We start from the raw sequence: 25,787 nt of genomic DNA on the forward strand, positions 1-25,787 counted from the left end.
ATATCTAATGCAAGATATCTCTTCTCTCTGGTTCTGTTACATTTTTATTGTAATCTCCACTATAATTGTGTTGAATGCCTTAAGTATGGTGTGTCATACGATATATTCTAAACGAAACCAAAGTACTTTTGATATATCCACAATTATTGTGTGAAAATAAATTAAGAAATAGTCCACCCTAGGCGCGAAATAAGTCATCATCAATAGACAATATCAAAATTCAAGAATTCGAACACCTAGGCATTGCATACCGACATCAAAATAGAAGAGTAAGAGTTTGGTCTACCGCAATGATGTTATCATCCCCCCCCCCCCCCCCCCCCCCCCCCACCAAGTCGGGTTTCCGTTTGTCAGTGTACCTATCAGGGGTACGTTTGTCAGCGCTCTAGCCGCTTTATCCCCTCGAGAGATTTTGATCAAACACCACACAAGTACAACGGACTATAACATATCAGACAAGTTTGAGCCTGCCCTCAGATAGGGCGTAAGATTTGTACCATTACACTTCTTTATTTTTCTTTATGTCTCCCTAGACTCTGTCTCTCATTTGGCCTTAGTCGAGCGTTTGTCCATATGAAGAAGGCCTTGGGTTTTGTCCCCTGGCCGAGACATACCAGAGTTTATAGAGATGGCTACTCCTGCTAAGTGCTCAGCATTTTGGGAGACTAGGATGAATGGTTCATCCGTTGTCAGCATAATATGCCTAGGTGGAGTGTTTTGTATTGTGTAACGTCTTATAAACAGCTAAGAGCTAATGTCCTTTATGATATGTTCGGCAGTATGCTTTCATGAGATAGCACTATTAAACGACATCAGTCTCGCGCTATCACAAGGAGACAAACACCAACACATCGCAGCCTTCCAAATCAAACGCATACACCAAACGTATGTATCTTACACACAGGGAAGCCGGCCATAAATGTTTTAATTGGGTACAATGTGTAACGGAGTTACCTTGTTCTGTAGGTTTAGATGATGTATGGCTCTGCCAATGATCACATAATTCTAAAGCTACCTTATCTTGTTTACGTCGAAGATTTTTTTATCAAGCTAGACAATTTTAAAGAGATCTCTTAGAAAAGTCTTAGAAATGCTTTTTTATAAGTATATTGTGGACAATTTTTCCATTCAATTTTACTTAACAAGATATATACCTATGAATTACAGAATGTGTTTATCCAACATTCGCATGTCTGCGCATTCTTTTGGTTTGGTTTGGTTTATTTTGTTTAATGTCCTATTGACAGCTAAGGTCATTTAAGGACGGCCTCCCGTGCGTGCGTATGCGTGTTTTGGGAGGCTGCGGTATGTTCGTGTTAAGTCTCATTGTGATAGGCCGGAACTTTTGCCGATTTATAGTTATCGAAACGGGCCGCTACAAGAGTATTGATCGACATAAGAGATATTGTTTAATTTGTAAGGCAATGACTTAAGTAGAGGATGAATACCATTTTATATTGAAATGTAACATGTACAATAACTTGAGACGTCGTCTCATTAAAAGATATAACTGGCAAAAAGCTTCCAATGTTTAAATTGATGCAGTTCAACTCGTTTAGGCAAATTCATTTTCTAAGCTAATGAGATTCGAGTCGCATGACTTTAACTTGTTCATTTTTTCCTTATCTTTGCTCCATGTATTTCAACTTGATACACATAGGTATTTCACCATGCATTCAGATCTGTCTGATTTCACGGAGGATGTACGAGTTTCTGGAATGGGTATCCCGAACCACTCTCGCATCTCCCTCACCGTTGGATCTCAGTATTCCACTCGTTCTCCACTTTGTATTTTGTATTGTTGTTGTTCACATATATTACGAGTATGTATATAACATGTACTGATGTGCAATATTGCCCACAGTTCATAAAGAAATTGAAATTGATCCCAGTCTTGAAAGGATGGTAAACAATACAAAGGATATGATAAGAAAGATGTCAATTTTAAAATTCTAATTAAATCGATCATATCTCATACATAAACAACATAGATATTTGAATATTACGCAGAGCAGTATAGAATATCGAAAACCTAAAGCGGTATATACATTAGTATTTAGTACGTATCATTTCATTTAAAAGTCAGAAACAGCTGTTTAGTGTTCTTACTAAGACGATGTATGTCGAAGATCACAATAAAAACGGAGAAGAAATCGATATGGTGCTTGAGGAGCACCATAGAATGTTTTCGGAGAGGCCACGCGAAGAATGGACAAACAAATTGGAATATCTTCTGAGTCTTGTTGGTTATACGGTCGGTCTTGGAAGTGTTTGGAGGTTTCCGTATCTCTGTATCAAGAATGGAGGAGGTAAGAATACATCACACTTGCTATCATGTTATCGCTACAAGTGTTACAAATGTACAATCTAATTAAACTCAAGATAGTCATTCTCACTACGTTACATGAACATGTCACGTATAACGTAGATAGAATGACCATCTAGATTTTAATTAGCCTGTATAAATGTATAGAGAATATCTAAGAAGAGTTTTCAGTAATGCAATTTTCCGACTTCAAGTTGGTACGCAGAGCAAATTGTCGAGTGGAAGACTTGCGCATTGATCATACATATATATGGCTTAGATATATATATATTACTTTTTGTCGTGTCTGCGATCCACCTTGTACTATCAGTCATTCGTGTGAAAGAATGCAAAAATTTCAAAAAAACTCGTGAGAACTTAAGGGGTCGCGGTGACCGAGCGGTTAAGATGTCCCGACACCTTATTACCAGCCCTCCGCCTCTGGGTTGTGAGTTCGAAACCTACGTTGGGCAGTTGCCTGGTACTGACCGTAGGCCGGTGTTTTTTCTCCGAGTACTCCGGCTTTACTCAACCTCCAAACCAATCGTGAGACCTTTTTTAATTTTGCATCTACTTTTTATCCAATACAATTTTTGCATTACTTTTTTTTGCATTTACATGCAATAGACCTGTAATACACTGCCCTGTAGGCGACTAAATTTGGGATCTTATTTTTTCTCTTCTTTCTGAACAAGTTTCTTCCTAAAGTCTCCCTTGGCAATGCTTCACATTTGGCCTTTAGTTGAGGAAGGCTTTGGGTTCTGTCCCCAGGCCGAGACATACCAAAGTCTTTAAAAATGGCAGTTTCTACTCCTGCTTAGCGTTCAGCATATTAGGAGTGGGACGACTGGTTTGCCCGTTGTCGGTATAATGTGACCGGGTGGGATGTGCTGCTGGGTGTCTTCGGCAGTATGCTTCAGTGAGGTAGCACTATAAATCGGCAAAAGTTCCGGCCTATCACAAGGAGACTTAACACGAACATACCGCAGCCTCCCAAAACATACATACGCATTCACCACACGCATGCTTTTCGCACGCACGGGAGGCCGTCCTTTAATGACCTTAGCTGTTAGTAGTACGTTAAACAAAATAAACCAAACCAAACGAAACCAAAGCATGTCGCACGCACGGGAGGCCGTCCTTAAATTACCTTAGCTGTTAATAGGACGTAAAACAAAATAAACCAAACCAAACCTGTAATACAAAATACAGCTATACCATAAAATACTAAGTGTTTTGCAACCAGTTCGTTTGATATGATTGAAGTGATTTTAGAACCGTCGTCCGATAGTAAACAATCCTTATTTTCGTTATTTCTTGAAAAGAAGGTAAGGGATATTTCTGAAACTGAATGTGCCCATTTTATTTTGGGCCTGATCGAGGAAATAAAATGGCCGACAAAGGTAGAGGGAAAAGATGGGCAGAGTAGAGAATATATCAATCTTTTACAGGGTTAATACAATCATATATATTTTGGTGGCAGAGATCCCTCTAGGAGCTGTTACTACCTTTTAATATTTTAATTTGAATATTTTAGTATTGCGCATGTCCTTTAAATCTGGGATATTTTAAGTTTAAGCTTTCGTGACTTGGTAACATCTTGCAGGCAATACAACTATTCTAAGATGACATAATCATTATTAGCTGATTAAGATGGATTTCCGTGTATGGTAATAGGTGGTAATTAATATACATTAATAGCATATGATATAATCGTATATAACACAAAATTAATGCAGCATCACAGATAACGGCTGTTTACTTGTTACATAGATTGTGTTTATAACATAATGACAAGACATTATAGACGATAGTAAATTAGAGATATATAACAATTTTGTTTGGTTTGGTTTATTTTGTTTAACGTCCTATTAACAGCTAAGGTCATTTAAAGACGGCCTCCCGTGCGTGCGACATGCATGCGTGTGGCGAATGCGTATGTGTGTTTTGGGAGGCTGCGGTATATTCGTGTTAAGTCTCCTTGTGATAGGCCGGAACTTTTGCCGATTTATAGTGCTACCTCACTGAAGCATACTGCCGAAGACACCCAGCAGCACACCCCACCCGGTCACATTATACTGACAACGGGCGAACCAGTCGTCCCACTCCAAATATGCTGAGCGCTAAGCAGGAGTAGCAATATATAACAAGACAAGGAAGATGATGGTGATACATGACAAGACATGGAAGATGATACTGAAGTAGAGATAGATAACAAGACATGGTAGACGATAGTAGAGAAACATAAAGATAGGACAAGGTAGATGATAGTGAGGTACGGATACATTACGACAGGACATGGTAGATGATAGTGAATTAAAGATATATAACGACAAGACATGGTAGATGATAGTGAAGTAGAGATACATCACGACAGGACATGGTAGATGATAGTGAAGTAGGGATATATATTTACATTTGCTCCGCATTTCCCCATGCTAAGAGGCCTATAACATCCAGTGCCTCGGGCTATAACACCCGGTGGGTGTAGTAATACAGGCAGCTGTTTTATGTAAACAAACAATATGGCCGCCAAAAGAGAGGTCTCGTTTGATGGAGATTTACATAAACACTATTTTGTATCTTATTAAAATTAAAATTAAGACGTGTTTATTGTTCCGAATCGAAATTAATAATTCTGCAAATGTATTTTCATGGCGCATAAATAAGTATTTTGTCAACAAATTCACCCAAAATGCCATTTCTGTCGTCTGTTATTGTATCCTAGACAGAATTTAGAAATGGACCCGGTCAACTGCAATGAGTCAGAAAGTGAAAGTTCACAAATTAGTTTTGAAGACTAACCAAGATCAGAAATTGGAGACTTCTTAATTGAAATGCCGAAAGGAAATGAAGATGGTCATTCAGCTGACAAAACATCAGAACTAGACAACAAGAACGATGAAGGTAGCATGGAAATGTCCGAAACGGACAATTGGCTGTTTTTGACACTAGACGCTGGTTTGTTTGATGAGCTAGTTGGTGCATGTAGTTCCAAAACTACAGAAATGGATATGCTCAAAATTGAAAAGGAACTTAAGAAATCGGACATGGAAAACATGTCCCCGGTAGAAATACCCTCTATCAAAACAGAAAAAAAAAATGGAGAACCGCAAAAGAAAAGGTTCAAAACTTGTTCCAAGGAAGACATGGAAGCCTTATTTGAGGCGAGACAGGCCCCGTCTACCAAAAGAAACACCATTGGGCTATGGGAATTTTGCAAGGTAAACAATAGTTAGATGTAACATCCCATATAATTATCTAGCAATGACGTCACAATTGATCAGCTGTTGATGAAATTGTCACACTGTAAAAAGAAACATTGTATCTAAACAAATGCATCGGCAATTAAAACATTGTAACTATTGTAACTATAACAACACAATCACACAAAGGTTCAATCGTTACGCAGCGAAATCTCATTTGTCCCGACTGGAAAATCTGTAAAAGAAAAATATAAAAATATGTTTCAGTTTGGAGTAAGGAAACCTACGGTGGAGAAACGAACATGACGACAGTTGAAGTGACCACACTAGCAGAGAAATTAAAAACATTTTATGCTGAATCAAGGCCTGCTAAAACTCCCGACCAAGTTTACCACAGAAACACTTTAATTAACATTAGAGGGGGGTTAACAGATGTCTGTCGGACTTGAAACGAAACATTGACATTGTGAAAGATACACAATTTAAAGTTGCCAATGGCGTGCTAGATGGCCTTTTGAAAGAGCTTGTTCGATTGGGGATATCAAAACCACACAGCACAAACCAATTATTGATGATTGCTATTTAGAAAAAATATCCACTTACCTTTGTAAATCGCAAACAAATCCAATTATCCCAAGACAACATGTATGGTACAAGATATCTATCCACTTTTTATCCAGGGGTATGGAGTTTCACTGTCAACTTCAGAAAGATTCCTTCCAGTTTCACAATGACGACTCTGGTGAATATGTTACACTATATCATGATGTTTTACACAAGAACTTCCAGGGAGGGTTGAGGGATCCGGAAAACAATGAACATGACAAACGAATGTACGCCACAGGGTCTAATGCATGTCCTGTAAAAATGCTGAAACTTCTTATAGCAAATAACGATCCCGCTGCAACTAGTCTTTTCAATCAGTACAACAAAGAAGCTGTGGAAAACAAGTTACTCCCCATTTGGTATACAACTAAATCACCTGCAAAGGGAGCGTTCTCGAACATTCTCCCAGATATTTGTAAGGCTGCCGGTGTTAAAAATCCCACACCTAGCATTGTTTACGAGCTACGGCAGTTCAATTCTTAAGTGACGAGGGGTACTCGGCAAGACATATCATGTTCATGTCCTCCCATAGAAATGAATCCTCCTTGAGATCGTAAATAAGCAATGTTTCAACGACACAAAAGAAATCCCTCAGTAGTACAGTCTTCTGTGACATAACATGAGGTGGCTCACTCTCTCCGGCCTGCACACGAAGTTGTTGAAACTGCTCGCGTCCCAAAGATTGTTGATTCAACTCAAGCCTTCTCCAATGTTACATTCAATAGCAAAATCCAAAGCACTGCAAGTTCTACATTCAATTCGTGCACATTTAACTTCCACAGCTAAACATGGCGGCCGACCGCATCACTTTTGTTTTCCGCGTATATGACGTCACGCGATTTCTCAGTTGACCAGGGAAATGGTTTCGCAATAGTTCACCAATTAAAAAGTGTATTTTGTATATGTATAACGACAAATATGCGAAATTAAATGTTGAAAGAAATGAAAAATGTTTGTTATCATGTTCTTAAACGGACGTTCTTCGACGAACTATTTTTTTCAGCTGATTTTGTAGTCATGTGACTTTAAAAAAGACGGTATTTTTTTCATTGCTTAAATAACGACAAGGTGTGGTAGATGATAGTGAAGTAGAGATACATAACGACAAGACATGGTAGATGATAGTGAGGTAGAGATAGATATCAAGACATGCTAGATGATAGTGGAGTAGAGATATATAACGACAAGGCGTTGTAGATGATAGTGAAAAAGAGATAGATAGATAACGATAGGACATGGTAGATGATAGCGAAGCAGAGATACATAACGACAAGACATGGTAGATGATAATGTAGAAGAGCTAAAATAACGACGAGACATACTACCTGCAGTATAGAAAGAACGTGAAAGGGAGCTGAAAAATATCGTGTATACCTCGATCTGTTGAGTGCAATACTAGTACGCCAGATGTCCTTGATTTGAACCATAAGGAAAACTCTATTTCTTGAAGAGAACTTCAGGGATATTTCTGAAACTGAATGTGCTCATTTTATTTTTGGTCTGATCGAGGAAATAAGATGGCCGACAAAGGTTTGGTTTGGTTTGGTTTATTTGGTTTAACGTCCTATTAACAGCTAAGGTCATTTAAGGACGGCCTCCCGTGCGTGCGACAAGCATGCGTGTGGTGAATGCGTGTGTGTGTTTTGGGAGGCTGCGGTATGTTCGTGTTAAGTCTCCTTGTGATAGGCCGGAACTTTTGCCGACTTAAAGTGCTACCTCACTGAAGCATACTGCCGAAGACACCCAGCAGCACACCCCACCCGGTCACATTATACTGACAACGGGCGAACCAGTCGTCCCACTCCTAGTATGCTGAACGCTAAGCAGGATGGGCAGAGTACAGAAAATATCATCTTTCACAGGGTTAATACAATCATATATTTTTGATGGCAAAGATCCCTCTAGGAGCTCTTACTACCTTTTAATATTTTAGTTTGAATGTTTTATTATTGCGTATGTCCTTTCAATCTGGGATATTTTCGTGACTTGGTAAGTAACATCTTGCAGGCAATAAAACCATTCTAAGATGATATAATCATTATTAGCTGATTAAGATGGATTTCCGTGTATGGTAATAGGTGATAATTAATATACATTAATATCATATGATATAATCGTAAATAACACAATTTAAATTCCTGCAGCATCACGGATAACAGCTGTTTACTTGTTACATGGACTGTGTTTATAACATAATGACAAGACATTATAGACGATAGTAAATTAGAGATATATAACAAGACATGGTAGATGATGGTGAAGTAGAGAAACATAATGACAAGACAAGGAAGATGATAGTGAAGTAGATACATACTGACAGGATATGGTAGATGATAGTGAAGTAGAGATATATAACAACACATGGTAGATGATAGTAGAGATACATAATGAGACTTGGTAGATGATAGTGCAGTAGAGATACAAAAAGACAAGTTTGGTTTTGTTTTATTTGTTTACCGTCCTATTAACAGCTAAGGTCATTTAAGGACGGCCTCCCGTGCGTGCGACATGCATGCGTGTGGTGAGTGCGTATGTGTGTTTTGGGAGGCTGCGGTATGTTCGTGTGAAGTCTCCTAGTGGTAGGCCGGGACTTTTGCCGATTTATAGTGCTACATCACTTTAGCATACTGCCGAAGACACCCAGCAGCACATCCCACCCGGTCACATTATACCGACAACGGGCGAACCAGTCGTCCCACTCCTAATATGCTGAACGCTAAGCAGGAGCAGCAACTACCATTTTTAGCCCACCATCATCAGATGGTGGGCTATTCAAATCGCCCTGCGTCCGTGGTCCGTGGTCCGTGGTCCGTCCCTCCGTCCGTCCGTCCGTAAACAATTCTTGTTATCGCTAATCCTCCGAAAGTACTGAAGGGATCTTTCTCAAATTTCATATGTGGGTTCCCCTTGGTGCCTAGTTATGCATATTGCATTTTGAGACCAATCGGAAAACAACATGGCCGACAGGCAGCCATCTTGGATATTGACAATTGAAGATTGTTATCGCTATTTCTGAGAAAGTACTGAAGGGATCTTTCTCAAATTTCATATGTAGGCTCCCCTTGGTGCCTAGTTATGCATATTGCATTTTGAGACCAATCGGAAAACAACATGGCCGACAGGCAGCCATCTTGGATTTTGACAATTGAAGTTTGTTATCGCTATTTCTGAGAAAGTACTGAAGGGATCTTTCTGAAATTTCCTTTGTAGGTTGCACTCTGTGCCTAGTTATGCATATTGGATTTTGAGACCAGTCAGAAAACAACCCGCCCGACAGGCAGCCATCTTGTATTTTGACAATTGAAGTTTGTTATCGCTATTTTACAGAAGGTACTGAAGGGATCTTTCTGAAATTTTATATGTAGGTTCCCCTTGGTCCCTGGTGTTGCATTTTGGGACCAATCCAAAAACAACACACAGCCATTATCGCTAAATCTAAAATGTTATATATAGGTTACCCTTGTTTGGAAAGTACTAGAGGGCTGTTTCTGAATTTACACAGATTAGTAAGACTTAGAGGAAGGGAAAAGTAGAGAAAAGATCAATCTGACATGGAACCTATAAAGATCATTCAATGGTGGGCGCCAAGATCCCTCTGGGATCTCTTGTTAAAGACTCTGGTATGTCTCGGCCAGGGGACAGAACACAAAGCCTTCCACACAGGGGCGAACGCTCAACGAAAGGCCAAAAGTGAGGCATTCTCAAGGGAGACATTAGGAAGAAGAAAGTTGTTCAGAAAGAATAGAAAAGATAAGATCCCAAATTTAGTCGCCTCTTACGATCATGCAATGGGGGCAACAGGTACAATTCTTACGCCCTACCTGAAGGGCAGCATAAAGACAACCAGACAGGGAAGATGATAATGAAATAGAGATACATAACGACAGCACGTGGTTTGGTTGTATTTGTTTCCCGTCCTATTAACAGCTAAGGTCATTTAAGGACGGCCTCCCGTGTTTGCGATATGCATGCGTGTAGTGAGTGCGTATGTGTGTTTTAGAAGGCTGTGTTATGTTCGTGTTAAGTCTCCTTGTGATAGGCCGGAACTTTCGCCGATTTATTGTGCTACCTCACTGGAGCATACTGCCGAAGACACCCAGCAGGACACCCCACCCGGTCACATTATACTGACAACGGGCCAACCAGTCGTCCCAATCCCATAATGCAACTACCATTTTTGGTCGGATAGACCATAGCTGTCGTGCAGACAGGGTCACGTGGTTTCAGTGTTTCTGTTGGAGGGGTCACTAGTCTTTGTCAAAAACTTCCGATTTAAAGAATAGTCCATGTAAAATGATATTCGAAATTTTGATACTTGCTTGTCACAGGAATCATTGGAGTCTAAGTAAATTAGCATTTGTTTGTTTATTGTTTTTACAATGAAACAAATGCGAATAAATACAAGCAAAAAAAGCCAAATTAACATACCAATACACCGTTCATGACTTCCGGTTGGTGTAGCTGTGTACCACTACATGTGTGTCGTCTGCTACAAATTGTCCTATTCTCTTTGAATATTATGCATATACTTGTGCGTTTGGTAGGGCGTTGATAATATTGGTCATAAATGATCTGTGGTAGAGTTAAAATTAGATAATTCAGTTTAATAAGGTATATTGGTTTTAAGAGTTAGTAATCATGTCATGGGTCTAAAGCGAGATTCTCATGTGCTTAACTGTAACATTGTATACACGTGTCACCGTATACGTGCTAGGCTAGCTAGTTTTATCACCTTGAAAAGACATTAATTTCAATTAGGACTGTCCCCGAATAACATTCCGGGCTAGTGGTGTCAAGATACGTTAAATCAAAACTCGTGACGGTGTACGATGTCAAGGCTACAACTGCATAGTGTATGAAACTTTTCCTACAGCGACATAAATAATATATGCAATTATTGATAAACTATTTGTCAATTTAAGAAATCGGTGAATTGTTAATATTCTTTTTATTTAATTATGTATTATTGATCAGGTAATAAGTAGAGTATAATGTAATAATACAACTACATATACACGTATGTTGGTGAAGTTTGCTAGGTACAATGTACATGCATTTGAACCACATGAAAAGCATTTCCTCCATTTCAAATAACAGCAACAATTTATTAAATTGACATGTGCTTATAAAGATAAATCACTAGGATATAAATACTGCATTCTTTATTGTCAATTTAATGCAAAAAGGCAATTGTGAAGCAAAGCATATTTGGAACTGGTGGTTGGATATTATATACATGTATATAAATTGTCAAGACTGTATTGGATCTTTCAACTTAAGGATAATTAATATATGCATGTATAATAATCCTTTTTGATGCATCTCTTGTTATTGAATCTAATGTCTTGATTATCTATATAACTTTCGTTAAATAGAGCAGTCATTGCCCATTCATTCTTTACAAGTTTGTCATTTCGAATTGGAATTGTGAATTTCTGTTACCATAATTCTGAGTGTTGTTCGGAAGTTTTGTGAAGTTATATCAACAGCTGACGTCATTTTAGTCTATCCGACCAACAGGCCTTTCAGGCCTCTGATTAAAGACTAGTATGTCTCGGCCAGGGGACAGAACACTAAGCCTTCCACACAGGGGCGAACGCTCAACTGAAGACCAAAAGTGAGGCATTGTCAAGGGAGACATTAGGAAAAAGAAAGTTGTTCAGAAAGAAGAGTAAAGATAAGATCCCAAATTTAGTCGCCTCTTACGATCATGCAATGGGGGAAGCAGGTGCAATTCTGAAGCTTTGGTTTGGTTTGGTTTATTTTGTTTAAAGTCCTATTAACAGCTAAGGTCATTCAAGGACGGCCTCCCGTGCATGCGACATGTATGCGTGTGGTGAGTGCGTATGTGTGTTTTGGAAGGCTGCGGTATGTTTGTGTGAAGTCTCCTTGTGGTAGGCCGGAAATAGAGATAGATAACTTCAAGACATGATAGATGATAGTGAAATAGAGATAGATAACAAGACATGGTAGATGATGATGTAGAAGAGATAAATAACGACGAGACCTGCAGTATAGAGAGAACGTGAAAGAGAGCTAGAAAAATCGTCTATACCTCGATCTGTCGAGTTCATTACTAATGAGCCAGATGTCCTTAGTTTGATCCATAAGGAAAACATGATCTATATTATATAATTAAACACAGACCTCTGTTACACGAGACATATCGAGAATAATATAATCATTGGTTGACAATATCTGTGAAGTGTTTGATGATAAGATTTTTGAACAGAATACTGCATACATATTTTACTATATAATTTTCCTGTGTTTTGTCATGATATTTTTAGGGTGTCTTCAAAATAAATCTCGCAATAAATTACTCACTATATCAATGAAACGCTGGATGTTTGATCTGATTTATAATTTTATTCGGGTTACTTAAATTGGGCATATTTTAACAACGGAAAAATATAAAACAGCGACGTTTCCATGAAACCCTAAATACAACTTGAAAATGATTAAACCAGTGCAAAATATGAACAAATAAATATTGAGAACAAGGAGAAAAAGATTTGTGTTAGTTTTATATTGTTCAAAGTCCAACAGCTGAGGTCATTTCAGGACGGCCTCCACTGTGTGAGAGATGCATGGTTGTGGTAAGAATACGTTTTAGGAGGCTCTGTTATTGTCTTCTTGTGATAGTGCGGAACTGATGTCGACATTACAGAAGACAACAGGCAGGAAACCCTAACCGGTCACATTATACTGACAATGGGCGAAACAGTCATCCCAATCTTAAAATTGCTAAACGCTAAACAGGAGTAGCAAAAACCATTTTTGAGGCTGTGGAGAATAAGCCTTGCTGTTCTGGAAGCGGAAGCGTCAACTCTCATCGGTAACACTCGCCATGTACATGTGGACAAATTATGGGTATATATAGAGAATAATCGGAAAACCACTCGGACCTTCCCGTCATATTCCCGAAGAAATGACGGAAAGGACAGACTGGTTTTTTGATTGCATGGATAATTGAATTGACCTGTTATCCCTGAAGTGGAAGCATCAACCGCTTCAGTGAAGACGTCGACACCGGCCATGCTGAATCTCATGATGTTATCAAAAAAGGGGTCGGTTTGGTCACAACTACAGGGTATATCAACTAGAATCTAACATAAATAATTCCATACTGCAAATGGAATGGAATTCCTCCCGCAAATATCATATTATCGATCCCCATGGTCCTCATCAGCCAGCATCTCTTGTAAATAAATTGTTGTTTTTTTATCAGAACTGGGCAAGAGAACAATAGAAATGGCCTGAGTATAAGTAAAGTTATTTTTTAACTTTGTTCCAGGAGCTTTCCTCATACCGTTCATCATATTTACACTGTTGTGTGGATTTCCTCTGTTTTACCTGGAGCTGGCTTTGGGCCAATTTTCTGGAAAGAGTGCCCTGACAACATGGTCGATATGTCCACTGTTTGATGGTAAATATTCTTGCATCCCTGTGTGGCTGTGGATTATTTTCCCTCTTGGTAGCATTGTCAACACACAATGACAAAACGTCGGTTTCTATTTTATTGGTCTGGTTTGCTTTTTGTCTAATTATTAAGAGTTTGGTCAGTTTTCTGTTGTTTTTTCTCTGGACAGACAAGTGTGCAGTAATAGGCGCTAAATTTAAACAATTTCTCCAGACGCATGACTTAAAACTTTGATGCATTGAAACAAGATGCCAAAGGCTACGAGGCTCTCGGCTGGAAGAAAGTTTCTTACCATTTATTCGTTCAGTATGGCTTTTTTTCTTATTATTTGTATTTGCTATACAAACTCGAAATTTTGTAGGGCAGGTTATCTTTTGTAATCTTAGCTTTCCTTTGCTGAGATGGATGTTACAACTGAGCATATAATAATTAAGAAGAATAAAAGACGATGATAAGTCGTTGAATGTCTGGATTTAGCGGTACATGCATGTACAAACTATACTGTGGAAATGTTACTTCTCACTATATCAGCTACTTATTATTTTGTTGTTGTGGACATCAGAATATCTATACAAGTCTGTTTTGACTTTAATTCTCTGTATCAATGTTATGATAGAAACAAGAAATATCTTTAAAAACGATAAACGGCATAGTTTTAATGCTGGTGCTTATAATGCAAAACTGCTGGTGAAATAAATTAACGAACTAATGCCTTTCAACACGGATAACAAAATCATATCAGTTTGAATCATGTTTGGTGATAATAAGACTGCATTTGAATCAGAAATATAATTTTATTAATGTGTCATTTGCAAAACATACATCCACTTATTCAGCTTGCATTCAATATTAACTGCATATCTGCATGTTGCACTTACCGCTTTATTGACCCATCACATACTTCATCTTGACCAGTAACGCCACCTGTCGCGTCATATCCGGGACCAAAAGAATATACGGCTATGCTGAAAATAGGCCTAGTGTAATTTTGAAATTCAGCGGCCGGGTGATGTAGATTTGCACAAATGTAGCTACGTTACGGGACATTTACCTCCTCCTTCCTTCTTCGATAGGCAAGCAGCAGAGCTGTATGTTACACGTGTATATTTATATTTGTTACACTTTTATGTACGAAATACGTGGTGCAAAATAATTAATAAACGGTACGTTCTTTAACGGCAGAGGCTGGAGGGACATGATACCTCCTCCTCCTTACTAAGTTAGCTGCCGGTAACTATCATTTATATAGCAGTACATCATTAGTTAATTTGTGTACGATTACAAAATGCATTATCATTTTAATTTAAAGTTGTTGTGGACAATGTCGCACGCGTTGTTAAAACTTGTCAAATACATTAATTTCTCCGTGTTATAGCTGTGCTTGGAAAGTTGTGTCGACGAAATATAGCGGCCAAATAGTATAAAATTTGACCAAATTAAACAAAAACAAAAACATGATGAGACTTCTCTTATGAAAGAAATCAATTTACCAGAGACCTACGAGGCCATTGGCCTCTTATTGATGTACGTCGTAAAGATTGAAACAAATCCGTTTCTGATTTCCTTGAAAACAAAATATCTTTTTGTGTTTGATGTAGTATTAATATACAATTCATATAATTCAGGGATTGGATATTCAATGATAATTGCCAGCGGCATTGGGGCGTGGTACTACTGTCAGGTGGTAGGGTGGGTGCTCCTCTATCTCGGCTATGCCTTCTTTCCGACCCAGCCCTGGTCGACATGCAGCAATGACTGGAACACTGACCATTGTGTAGTCCTGAGAACCGGAAATGAACAAGTCAATTACTCAGACGTGAACTATTCTAACTTCACGAAGGCGTCTACACAGAACGATGTGTTCTCAACTGCGGCGACAGAATTTTGGAAGTAAGAAATATATATAAGTTGTACTTCAGGTTTAGGAAAATGTTAGATGTAAAACTGCGGTCATGGCTGTACAAGGCTAAGATGCTGAAGTGTGAAATATATGTGGAAAACATAAATACTTCTCACCATTAAAAATACAATAATCATTAAAAATGCAACTGTTTCACCCTCCCTAAACTCTTCATAGATAAACTATGGGTCAAACTGTTAGGCAACCTAAATCGGTTAATACAACTGTAAAATATATCAGGAAAGGACGTGAACGACAAATGTGTACTCCACAGAACAAATGAAATATTTCATTAAGCTATTTTCATTGAAAATCATATATACATGTATATATCTTTACATATAAAAATATCAATTTACAAAATTTATCTCAACTTCACTGATTTGTTCGCTTTCTATGTAAATTGTTCAAAATCAATCTGCATGTTCTCCTTTATTTGTTTTCTGTAATGGTTCATTGAACTGTTATTGAAGTATTGGAGTTAAAGGGACATCACGGTAAACCAATTTCTATTTTGCATTTTTTCATATTAGTGGGTATATCTTTTTAAAAATATAACCTTATGAACGATAACCATTCGAAGTTGATGATATATGTACATACAAACATCAATTAATAATTATAAAAAGGTTATCACAATTCGTTGATCAACAGTCTGGTTATGTAAATTTTGTGACATACACGATAAAACGCATGCGCAAAACAAACTGAAACACCTGAAAACAAAAATAGCATCCAAATCGACTGCGGATGAAAACGATAATAGCTTCTGCAATAAAGAGAATAATGGCCAAATGGGTCAAAGACAATCCTAGAATTACACTGGGGAAGCTGTACAATGTATTGGAACGGTTCAAACATGAAAACAATGACTGCAGGTAATACGGACGCTGTTCGTATTCTGGATAGTAGGCCATAACAAACTCGGTAATATTTATACAGTCTACCAGTACATTGCTACTGTCACTATACTATATGTACAGTGTTTACACTTATATACACATAAATATTTGCGCCGGAATATATACAGAACGTGTTATTTAACATTTAAACCACTGTATAATATCGTTATCCAACTTACCCAGATGGAATATTTCGACTTGTATAAGCTATCGTGTGTTTGTGTTTACAAATGAAAATGCCTCAATTTCAAAAGTCACGCGATGATTTGAAAATAAATTCCGCGCTAAATTTAAAGGGGGATTCCCAACGAAATCGAGTGGTCAATCTGGACATAGGGATCGACTGTGAATATTGGGATAGCACAGAAACATAACTGGAAAGGAACAAAACACGTAGCCTACATTCAATGAAAATAACAACGATTTTCCCGTGATGTCCCTTTAAGTGCAATGGTTTCTTACATTTTCTATGTTTCATTATGTCTTTTTAAAGGTACAAACTGCTGAACGTCTCCTCAGGAATTGATGTCCTTGGTTCACCACAGTTACAACTAGCTATTGCGCTCTTTGCTGCCAAACTCGCAATATTCCTGTGCCTTGTGAAAGGAGTGAAATCAGTCGGAAAGGTGAATTCAAAATCGAACAAAATAATAACCGAAATCGTTCATGCAATCCTAATATGCAAGATCATTGCCTTAGAGGTAGGGCATACAGGATTGTAAGAGGCAACTCAATTTAGAATATTATATTTCGTTTTTCACTTCTTTCTTAATAACTTCTGGTGTCTCCCTTGACACTGCCCCACTTTGCCCTTGTAAGGAAGACTTTCTCTCCCTTGGTAGGGACATACTTTCGTCTATAAAAAGAGTAGCAGCTACTCCTGCTGAACGCTGGTAGGGAGTGGGACAATTCCCGTTATATGTATAATGTGACCGGGTTAGGTGTCCTGCTGTGCTGCTATAAAATCGACATCATATTTGCGTTATCACAAGGAGACATAAACGGTTCACATTATGTCGTTCTAGTGCTTTATTCCTTGTTGTTCTTTATACATTCTAGTAGGAACAGCACATGGACTCCTGTTCAACTCTGCTCTGCAGGTAGGGTGCACGAATTTTACCTGTTGCCCTTCTTGCATGATCGTAAGAGGCGACTAAATTTGGGATCTTATCTTTTCTCTTCTTTCTTAGCAACTTTCTTCTTCCTAATGGCCTCCCTTGACAATGCCTCACTTTTGGCATTTAGTTAAGCGTTCGCCCCTGTGAGGAATGCTTTGGGATCTGTCCCCTGGCCGAGACTTGCCAGAGTCTTAGCGCTCAGCATATTAGGAGTGGGGCGACTGGTTCGCCCGTTGTCAGTATAATGCGACCGGGTGGAGTGTCCTGCTGGGTGTCATCGGCAGTATGCCTCAGTGAGGTAGCACTATAAATCGGCAAAAGATCCGGCCTATCACAAGGAGACTTAACACGAACATACCGCAGTCCCCCAAAGCACACATACGCACTCACCACACGCATGCATATCGCACGCACGGGAGGCCGTCCTTAAATGACCTTAGCTGTTGATAGGACGTTAAACAAATAAAACCAAACCAAACCAAACATGTTCAACCTCATGTGGTATAAATCAAGTCCACAGAAAGAAAAAACACAAAAGAATAATGAGTATAGATGCGTAAAATTAAAAATGCAGACTTAGATGAAATAAAGAAATTAATTTACGGAATTAGGACCGCCAACAAAAAACAAAAACCTTCATACACGAAGTACTGAATTTCAGATTTCCAATACCACTAAATTCTCCAATTGAAAATAATTATCTTGGACATTGAAATGATTAACTTATCATATTTCGAATACCGATATAAACCACGTTATTAGATCGTAAATGGTATATTTTGTGGCTATACACCTATTGACAAGGTCGCAACAATCCCTTTTTTCCACAACGCTAGATACGTTTTGGAGTGAAATAGAATGTAACTATTTTTTTCATTCAGCCAGATATTCGGTATGACATCCTTCCATTTGTAGAATCAGAATTATGTTTTAGGTGTGTACAAAAGGTACAGAAGCTATAAGCACCTTACAATATTGAGAGTATGATAAATTATAGCAAAAACTGCATTTAAACTTGACCATACAACTGTTCAGGGACTCAACAACCTTCTTCTCTCAGTACGTTAAGCATTATATAAAAACACAGCATGTAATTCACTGAAATGTCTTATGAAAGGTTGTGTACGTGACCGTGATCGCCCCTTTCGCATTACTGCTTGTTTTGCTGGTTCGAAGTTTGTGGCTGGATGGATCTTTCGATGGTGTTATGCTGTACCTTACTCCAGACTTCTCCAGACTAGCTCATTACCAGGTAACATTGACATATCAACGCATTCCAGGTAGATCGGGTAAATTAAAGCGACAGTACTACACCTAATAATTAATAAATATGAATGCTGAAATTAAAAGGGTAATTTAAAAGAAAGGAAACCTGTTGCTTACAACTTTAAACAGGCGGATAAAATAGACACGAGTCCGTAAATAAGTAAAAAATCTTTGATTTAATTCAATAGTATTATTTTAATGCGTGCAAATTAACAGGAATCTATGTGAATTTTCGTGGCAAATGTTCAGCAACCTTGTATTAATGCTTTTGTCTTATTGAAAGTAGTTTAATTTGCTAGGTAATCCATATATCATATATTGTCAACACCCTGGCTCTCATCTATTGATAATGTTTTTTACACCGGATGTTGTCATTAAAACAGAAGACGCTTAATCTTTCGGAACACCTGGTTTCGTTCTCGTACTATAGAGACAAAATCTTGTAATTCTTTTCGTGTTAAAGCCCACGTGGCTGAATCTCATTGTTAATATTTTTCCTCGTTTGATAAATACTGGGCTAGAAATATGATTTGGTGAACATGTTTATTAGTGACCAACGTACTGCTGCTTTACATTAACGACGTCACATGTATCTGTCGCTGTAAACATCAGATTGAATTATCATATATAATTATTTTTAGGAAGAAATGTACGGAATATATCTGATGTGACTGTTATTATTCAACGTTTAACAACCGATATTTCCAATAAGTTGCAAACCCGAGTTCATAATCAGTTCACACAATAATATAAATTCTTCTGTCACCAGGTTTGGCTGGAAGCTGCACTACAAGTGTTTTATTCACTTGGTCCGATTTTCGGAGGGGTGATCACAATGTCTAGTTATCAAAAGTTCCACGGAAACATCCTTAGGTACGGGTGTGTTTTATATTATTGTTTTATTAAAGATGCTCACCACATCGCAACCGAATTTTAAGTTAACTTCTTACATTATAATTTACGCCAATGGGAAAGGGTGTTTTCGTCGTCAGTTTGAATACTGCATTAAAAACTGCAATGGTACGCATTACTTAACACTCGGCCCCCGTTGGCTGTTTCGCTGTCGTTTTGCCGACAATGTTTAACGAAGGGAGATGACTCTGATAGATATGAATGACACTTTAACTAGAATGAATGAACTATTGCCAGGCTGACCATTTGCGATCATTCAATATGTTTTCATGTGTTAACCAAAAACTAAGTAAGAACATGAACACTATTACTGTAGAGATACTGCGGTCGTGGTAGCTGCGGACCTGTTTAGTAACTTCCTATGTGGACTGGTAATATTCTCAATATTGGGATTTCTGGCTCACGAGGCTGGCTTATCTGTTGATGAAGTGGCAGAATCAGGTACGATGTATACTTTCTGAGGTAATGTGGGTTATATTTGTTTTCTATAGTTTATCAATATGTTACTCTTAATGATTTCGTGATCTTAGCTGTTTTCTTTTTGTTTTGATGGATATCCATTTCCTTTTATTTGCCCATCTTTTGCTCTCATTTATAGGATTATGTTTTTGTGTCGGCGATAAATTATGTTAATTGATTTATCTTTAAAAACAATGTATAGCTAGGGGTCGATTATACAGATGAACAAATTACAATACATCAACTTGCATTAACACTTACACAATATCAATAGAACAATAACGTTAAAATGTCAAACCTTTTGTTCAGGAAACAGACCCCGAAACGTTTGATGTTCTAATAATAACTAATGATAACCATTTCCTTATTATGTGTGATGCGTTTCCTTCGCACTTTTCTGCTTATACCTGGTTTGCGTTAATAACGTAACCGAGAACGTGTTGAGGTAATATACTTAGTGTCGTGTCCTTATTTCAGGTCCTGGATTGGTATTCATAGTGTACCCAGAAGTTCTCCAACGCCTTCCACTTCCACATCTGTGGGCTGTCATTTTCTTCTTCATGCTGTTCACAGTCGGCATAGATACTCAGGTAAGATATCACCTAATAAAACAACTTGGACCCTTTTAGATTTGTTAATGTGTAATATCAAATATCCTTTTACTCCAAACAACTGGGTTTTTGCATTGATCACACTATTTACCCCCTTTTTAAAACCGTTTTTGCTGTAATATGTTTTCATCGTTTTCCTCAGTTTTCTTTCCTAGAAACAGTGATCAGTGGGTTTATGGACAAATTTCCGAAGACACTCAGTGGACGGAAAAACCAACTATTGATAATAGTCTTTGTGATGTTCTTCTCGGCGGGATTAATCTTTACAACACAAGTAAGCCCTATGTCAACGGAGCACCTTACCACCTATTTTTCTGACACATTTGGTCCATAGCTTCACTGACGAAAATGTTTTTCTTTACCAAACACTGTTTCCGATCAGAATCGTCACTCCAAAATAAATTTTCAGTGACTAAAAAAAATATCACAAAATATATGAATTTCTCAGAAGCTTCGTAATATTGCAAAATTTATCCGGAAAACTTGATACGGAATCCCAATGGGTCAGTTTAGCCATAGGAAATCGGCACTGACTCCCAATGTGTACAATGTTTCTATCATGCACACAAACGTATTTTCTCTATTATGAATGTTCTTCTCTCTACACAGCTCTATGTATTCATAATAAAAACCTTAATGAGAATGTAAAAAATAAATTGCTAACCAACAGTACAATATCGATTAACAACAAAAACAGTGTTGGAATAAAAATGCAATATAAAATATTTAGAAATCGAGACATTGTAACTGATGTAGAGCTATGTATTCTCGTGACTAGCGGTTGACAGACATATATTAACACCACATATGCAAATAGCGTCCAGAATAAAATTATTTTTTCTAGATACCCTGATTATTTCAACAGATTAGCGCATTGGCGAATTGGCACAACAAAATGTTTTCTTTAGTATATAAGTATATAACGTGCGAAATAATTTTAACACAAAAATGTGATTGCATATTCCGTGAAAATAAATACAGCGAAATGTAACGCCCGTGCACTAGTTCCCAATAGGACAACCGCGAAATATGAGCACCTTGAAATACACAGTAATACCATGCGTTTTTTTCCATGTAATTCCAGGGCGGTGTTTATGTATTCCAACTGATCGACTGGTACATCTACTCTTTCTGCATCTTTGTGATATCAACATTTGAATGTTTAGTCATCGGCTGGATCTATGGTGATTGATTTACGATACAAATATAAAATTACAATAATATATTACAAAAAAACAACAACAACAACAAAAATATTAGTGAGACAGGTTTCTCTCAAAACAAAACATACAAAGACGAAAGTATGTTTATGTCTAATTCATTGTAATTATGTTCGGTAAAAACACATTTTAAACTTATTCCCCAGATCCAATAGCGCCACTGAGTTGAAAATTGGTAGGGCTGTTCAGGAAGGAAAGCCAACAAAGTGCTATCATTTTTCGGTCTGTAAAAGCTTAAACATGGCAGCAACGGTGGTCAATTTTGTATCATGACTGTGCAATCATGGTTTTCCTGCACAACTCCTATTTCAAACTTCTCAAGTTCCATCAGTTGGATTAAGTTCAACCTTGCCTGAAATTATCCTGAGATGGTTCTTACCAAATATCAGTTTTTATCGGGTTGGTCAAAGTTCCAAGATGGTCGTCATGGCCGTCATCTTAAAGAACACACTTTAAACTTCTTTAAACTACCAGTGAGATTTAGCTAAAACTTACCTGAAGGGATCCTGAGATTGTTCTGCCCTATTGGTTTAGGCAGAAATCCAAGATGGTCGCAATGACCAACGGTACCACTATACGTGCTACAGAGTGGGTACATGTATACTTCAATAGTCTATAAAGCCAGAAGAGCGTTAAGGCACACGGGCCTTCTGTTTAATGGTAAGATCTTAATGCAATATGCTATTTGACAACGAACAACGCATTAGAAAGGCCATTATCATTATCTTGACAATCAAATACCCATGTACAATAGTTTACGTGCATCAGGATCTAGAAGTCCTTGTTTATTTAAACTGTGATAAAAAGTGACTGTACGTCTTCAAATAAGAATAAAGTATTTCATCAGACTTAATACATTTTCTACATTTGATAAAAACACATATCCAAATGATGAAGTTCTGGACACAGTATTTGATTGTGATATATTGCAAACACCTCTTAACATTACTTTCCGTTGAAGGTGCGGAGAGGTTCAGTCGTGATATTGAACTAATGACGGGAAAGTCTGTTACCGTAATTATCCGTGTATCGTGGTGTATTATAACTCCTTTGGTGATGTCAGTAAGTGATGAGTTAATTACTTCATGTCTGTACGTATTGTCCAGGTAGTGAAATACTCTTTACGAAACCTGTTCTTGTTTTCACTTGGGATGAATACACATACACGCTGTTTTTTTTGTCCCAACAAAACTACTACTGCTACCAGACTGAGGGATGAAAGTAGATTGACCGACTGCGCTCCTTATTACAAAGTTGCTACACACATCTATTGTCTTTGGTAGATTGCCTTCATAACGGCTGTAGTTCGTTTTGGGGGTCCGGAGTATAAGGGGTATAAGTATCCGGATTATACATGGATCATTGGTATATGTCTGGCCATCCTCCCTGTACTGCCAATACCGCTCGTGGCTTCGAAGAGGATTTACGACAGTCATGGTTCGTTAAAGCAGGTGAGAACACATGATTTGGTAAAATGGTGTATTCCTTTGCCATGAAGTACACCAAAAGGGACTAATTATCTATTTCAATACCAAATATTCTGTAACAGCAGCCACTGCTAAGAGGCGTTGCCCAGGATAACTGTATATACAATTAGTTTGACATTGATTCATTAACATGAAATGATACACCAGCGAGAACTGTGTCCCCTCGTCGTAAAAGCAATGCTATCCTAGCGCATTAAATCGCTGTAACTAGGTGTCTCAATACGTCATACAGTGTCGTGTCTTTACTAAACTATACACTTTATTGATTTTGCAGCAATTGCGAACATAAGTTATAAAAACTTATACGTTTCACTATAAGTGAATAAGCAATAAGTTGTAAAAGCTTATATAGGAAGCTAAAACTGCTTACTTGGTTAAGACAGTGAGCCAAATACCTTCTCGCATCTGATCGAAGAATCGAACTCCTATCGCCCAAGTCAAATACCAATATGTTGTTGTTTGTATCTTTACTTATAATTTGTGTATTTCAGAGACTCCAAAAACTAATCATTCCATCTCCGCACTGGGGTCCACATGGTCAGTGTGTGAGATACGAAGTTTACAATTACCGTGGAAACTTCTGGCAGAACGTCTGGACAAATCTGAAAGGACCTCGCTGAACAGTCTTCGGAATCGAAATAAAATTTTAATGCTTCATAGCCAAGTACCTTTATACAATCCTTTTTATTTTTCCCTTACAGTGACGAAAAGTCATTAAAACAATAATATAGTGTTTTTGCTTTTCTGGCGACGGCGTCGTCGTCAGCATTTCTTAAAAGTTTGTGTGGAGATGCTTGTATGTTTATATTACAAGAGTGTCGTTATATTTAAGAACTTTTCACGTTTACAATGTTTCTTATGAAAATAAATTACTGTAAATGGGACTCTTAATTCCTCTAACGGTTATCTATAAATATTAGCATTATCATCAAGGAAATATATGATATTATTTTGCCTGTTGTGTTAGATTTTATAGTATATTGGACAATGACTTCTTGGCGCATGGTAACCGAAATGCGGATATGCTATAACACATTACGGAGTACCCAACATCATTTCATTTTAGATTTTATTAGCTCACCTGCCCGAAGGGCAAGTGAGCTTATGCCGTGGCGCAGCGTCCGTCGTCCGTCCGTCGTCCGTCCGGCCGTCCGTCCGGCCGTCCGTCCGGCGTCAACTTTTCCATTCAAGCAACTTCTTCTCAATAACCAAAAGGCCCAGAGACCTAATATTGGGCCTGTAGCATGCTGGGGTGAAGGGCTACCAAGTTTGTTCAAATGAATAACGTTGACCTTCATTCAAGGTCACAGGGGTCAAAAAGGCTAAAATCTTTAAACGACTTCTTCTCAATAACCAAGAGACCCAGGGAGTTGATATTGGGTCTGTAGCATGCTGGGGTGAAGGGCTACCAAGTTTGTTCAAATGAATGACCTTGACCTTCATTCAAGGTCACAGGCGTCAAAAAGGCTAAAATCTTTAAACGACTTCTTCTCAATAACCAACAGATCCAGAGACCTAATATTTGGCCTGCAGCATGCTAGGGTAAAGGGCTCCCAAGTTTGTTCAAATGAATGACCTTGACCTTCATTCAAGGTCACAGGAGTCAAAAAGGCTAAAATCTTTAAACAACTTCTTCTCAATAACCAAGAGGCCCAGGGAGTTGATTTTGGGTATGTAACATGCTGGGGTAAAGGGCTACCAAGTTTGTTCAAATGAATGACCTTGACCTTCATTCAAGGTCACAGGAGTCAAAAAGGCTAAAATCTTTAAACGACTTCTTCTCAATAACCAAGAGGCCCAGGGAGTTGATATTGGGTCTGTAGCATGCTGGGGTAAAGGGCTCCCAAGTTTGTTCAAATGAATGACCTTGACCTTCATTCAAGGTCACAGGAGTCAAAAAGGCTAAAATCTTTTAAACGACTTCTCAATAACCAAGAGTCCCAGAGACCTAATATTTGGCGTGTAGCATGCCGGGGTGAAGGGCCCCTAAGTTTGTTCAAATGAATGACCTTGACCTTCATTAAAGGTCACAGCGGTCAAAAAGGCTAAAATCTTTAAACGACTTCTTCTCAATAACCAACTGTCCCAGGGAGTTGATATTGGGTCTTTACCATGCTGGGTTGAAGGGCTACCTAGTTTGTTCAAATGAATGACCTTGGCCTTCATTCAATGTCACAGGGGCCAAAAAGGCTAAAATCTTTAAATGACTTCTTCTCAATAACCAAGAGTCCCAGGGAGTTGATATTGGGTCTGTAGCATGCTGCGGTAAAGGGCTACCAAATTTGTTCAAATGAATGACCTTGACCTTCATTCAAGGTCACAGGAGTCAAAAAGGCTAAAATCTTTAAACGACTTCTCAATAACCAACAGTC

General features: G+C 38.1%; 1 protein-coding gene across 1 annotated transcript; it reads left to right on the plus strand.

Annotated features, from left to right (window-relative positions):
- Positions 1–2,116: 2,116 nt before the first annotated feature.
- Positions 2,117–24,035, plus strand: LOC117343358 (sodium-dependent proline transporter-like). Its single transcript, XM_033905700.1, has 10 exons — positions 2,117–2,309; positions 13,415–13,546; positions 15,166–15,430; positions 16,836–16,968; positions 18,578–18,712; positions 19,496–19,599; positions 19,955–20,079; positions 20,575–20,687; positions 23,212–23,379; positions 23,907–24,035. The coding sequence occupies exons 1-10, from the start codon at positions 2,117–2,119 to the stop codon at positions 24,033–24,035; spliced, it is 1,497 nt and encodes a 498-aa protein (XP_033761591.1).
- Positions 24,036–25,787: the final 1,752 nt, after the last annotated feature.

Source organism: Pecten maximus, chromosome 15 (genome assembly GCF_902652985.1).
Source record: "Pecten maximus chromosome 15, xPecMax1.1, whole genome shotgun sequence".
NCBI lineage: Eukaryota > Metazoa > Mollusca > Bivalvia > Pectinida > Pectinidae > Pecten > Pecten maximus.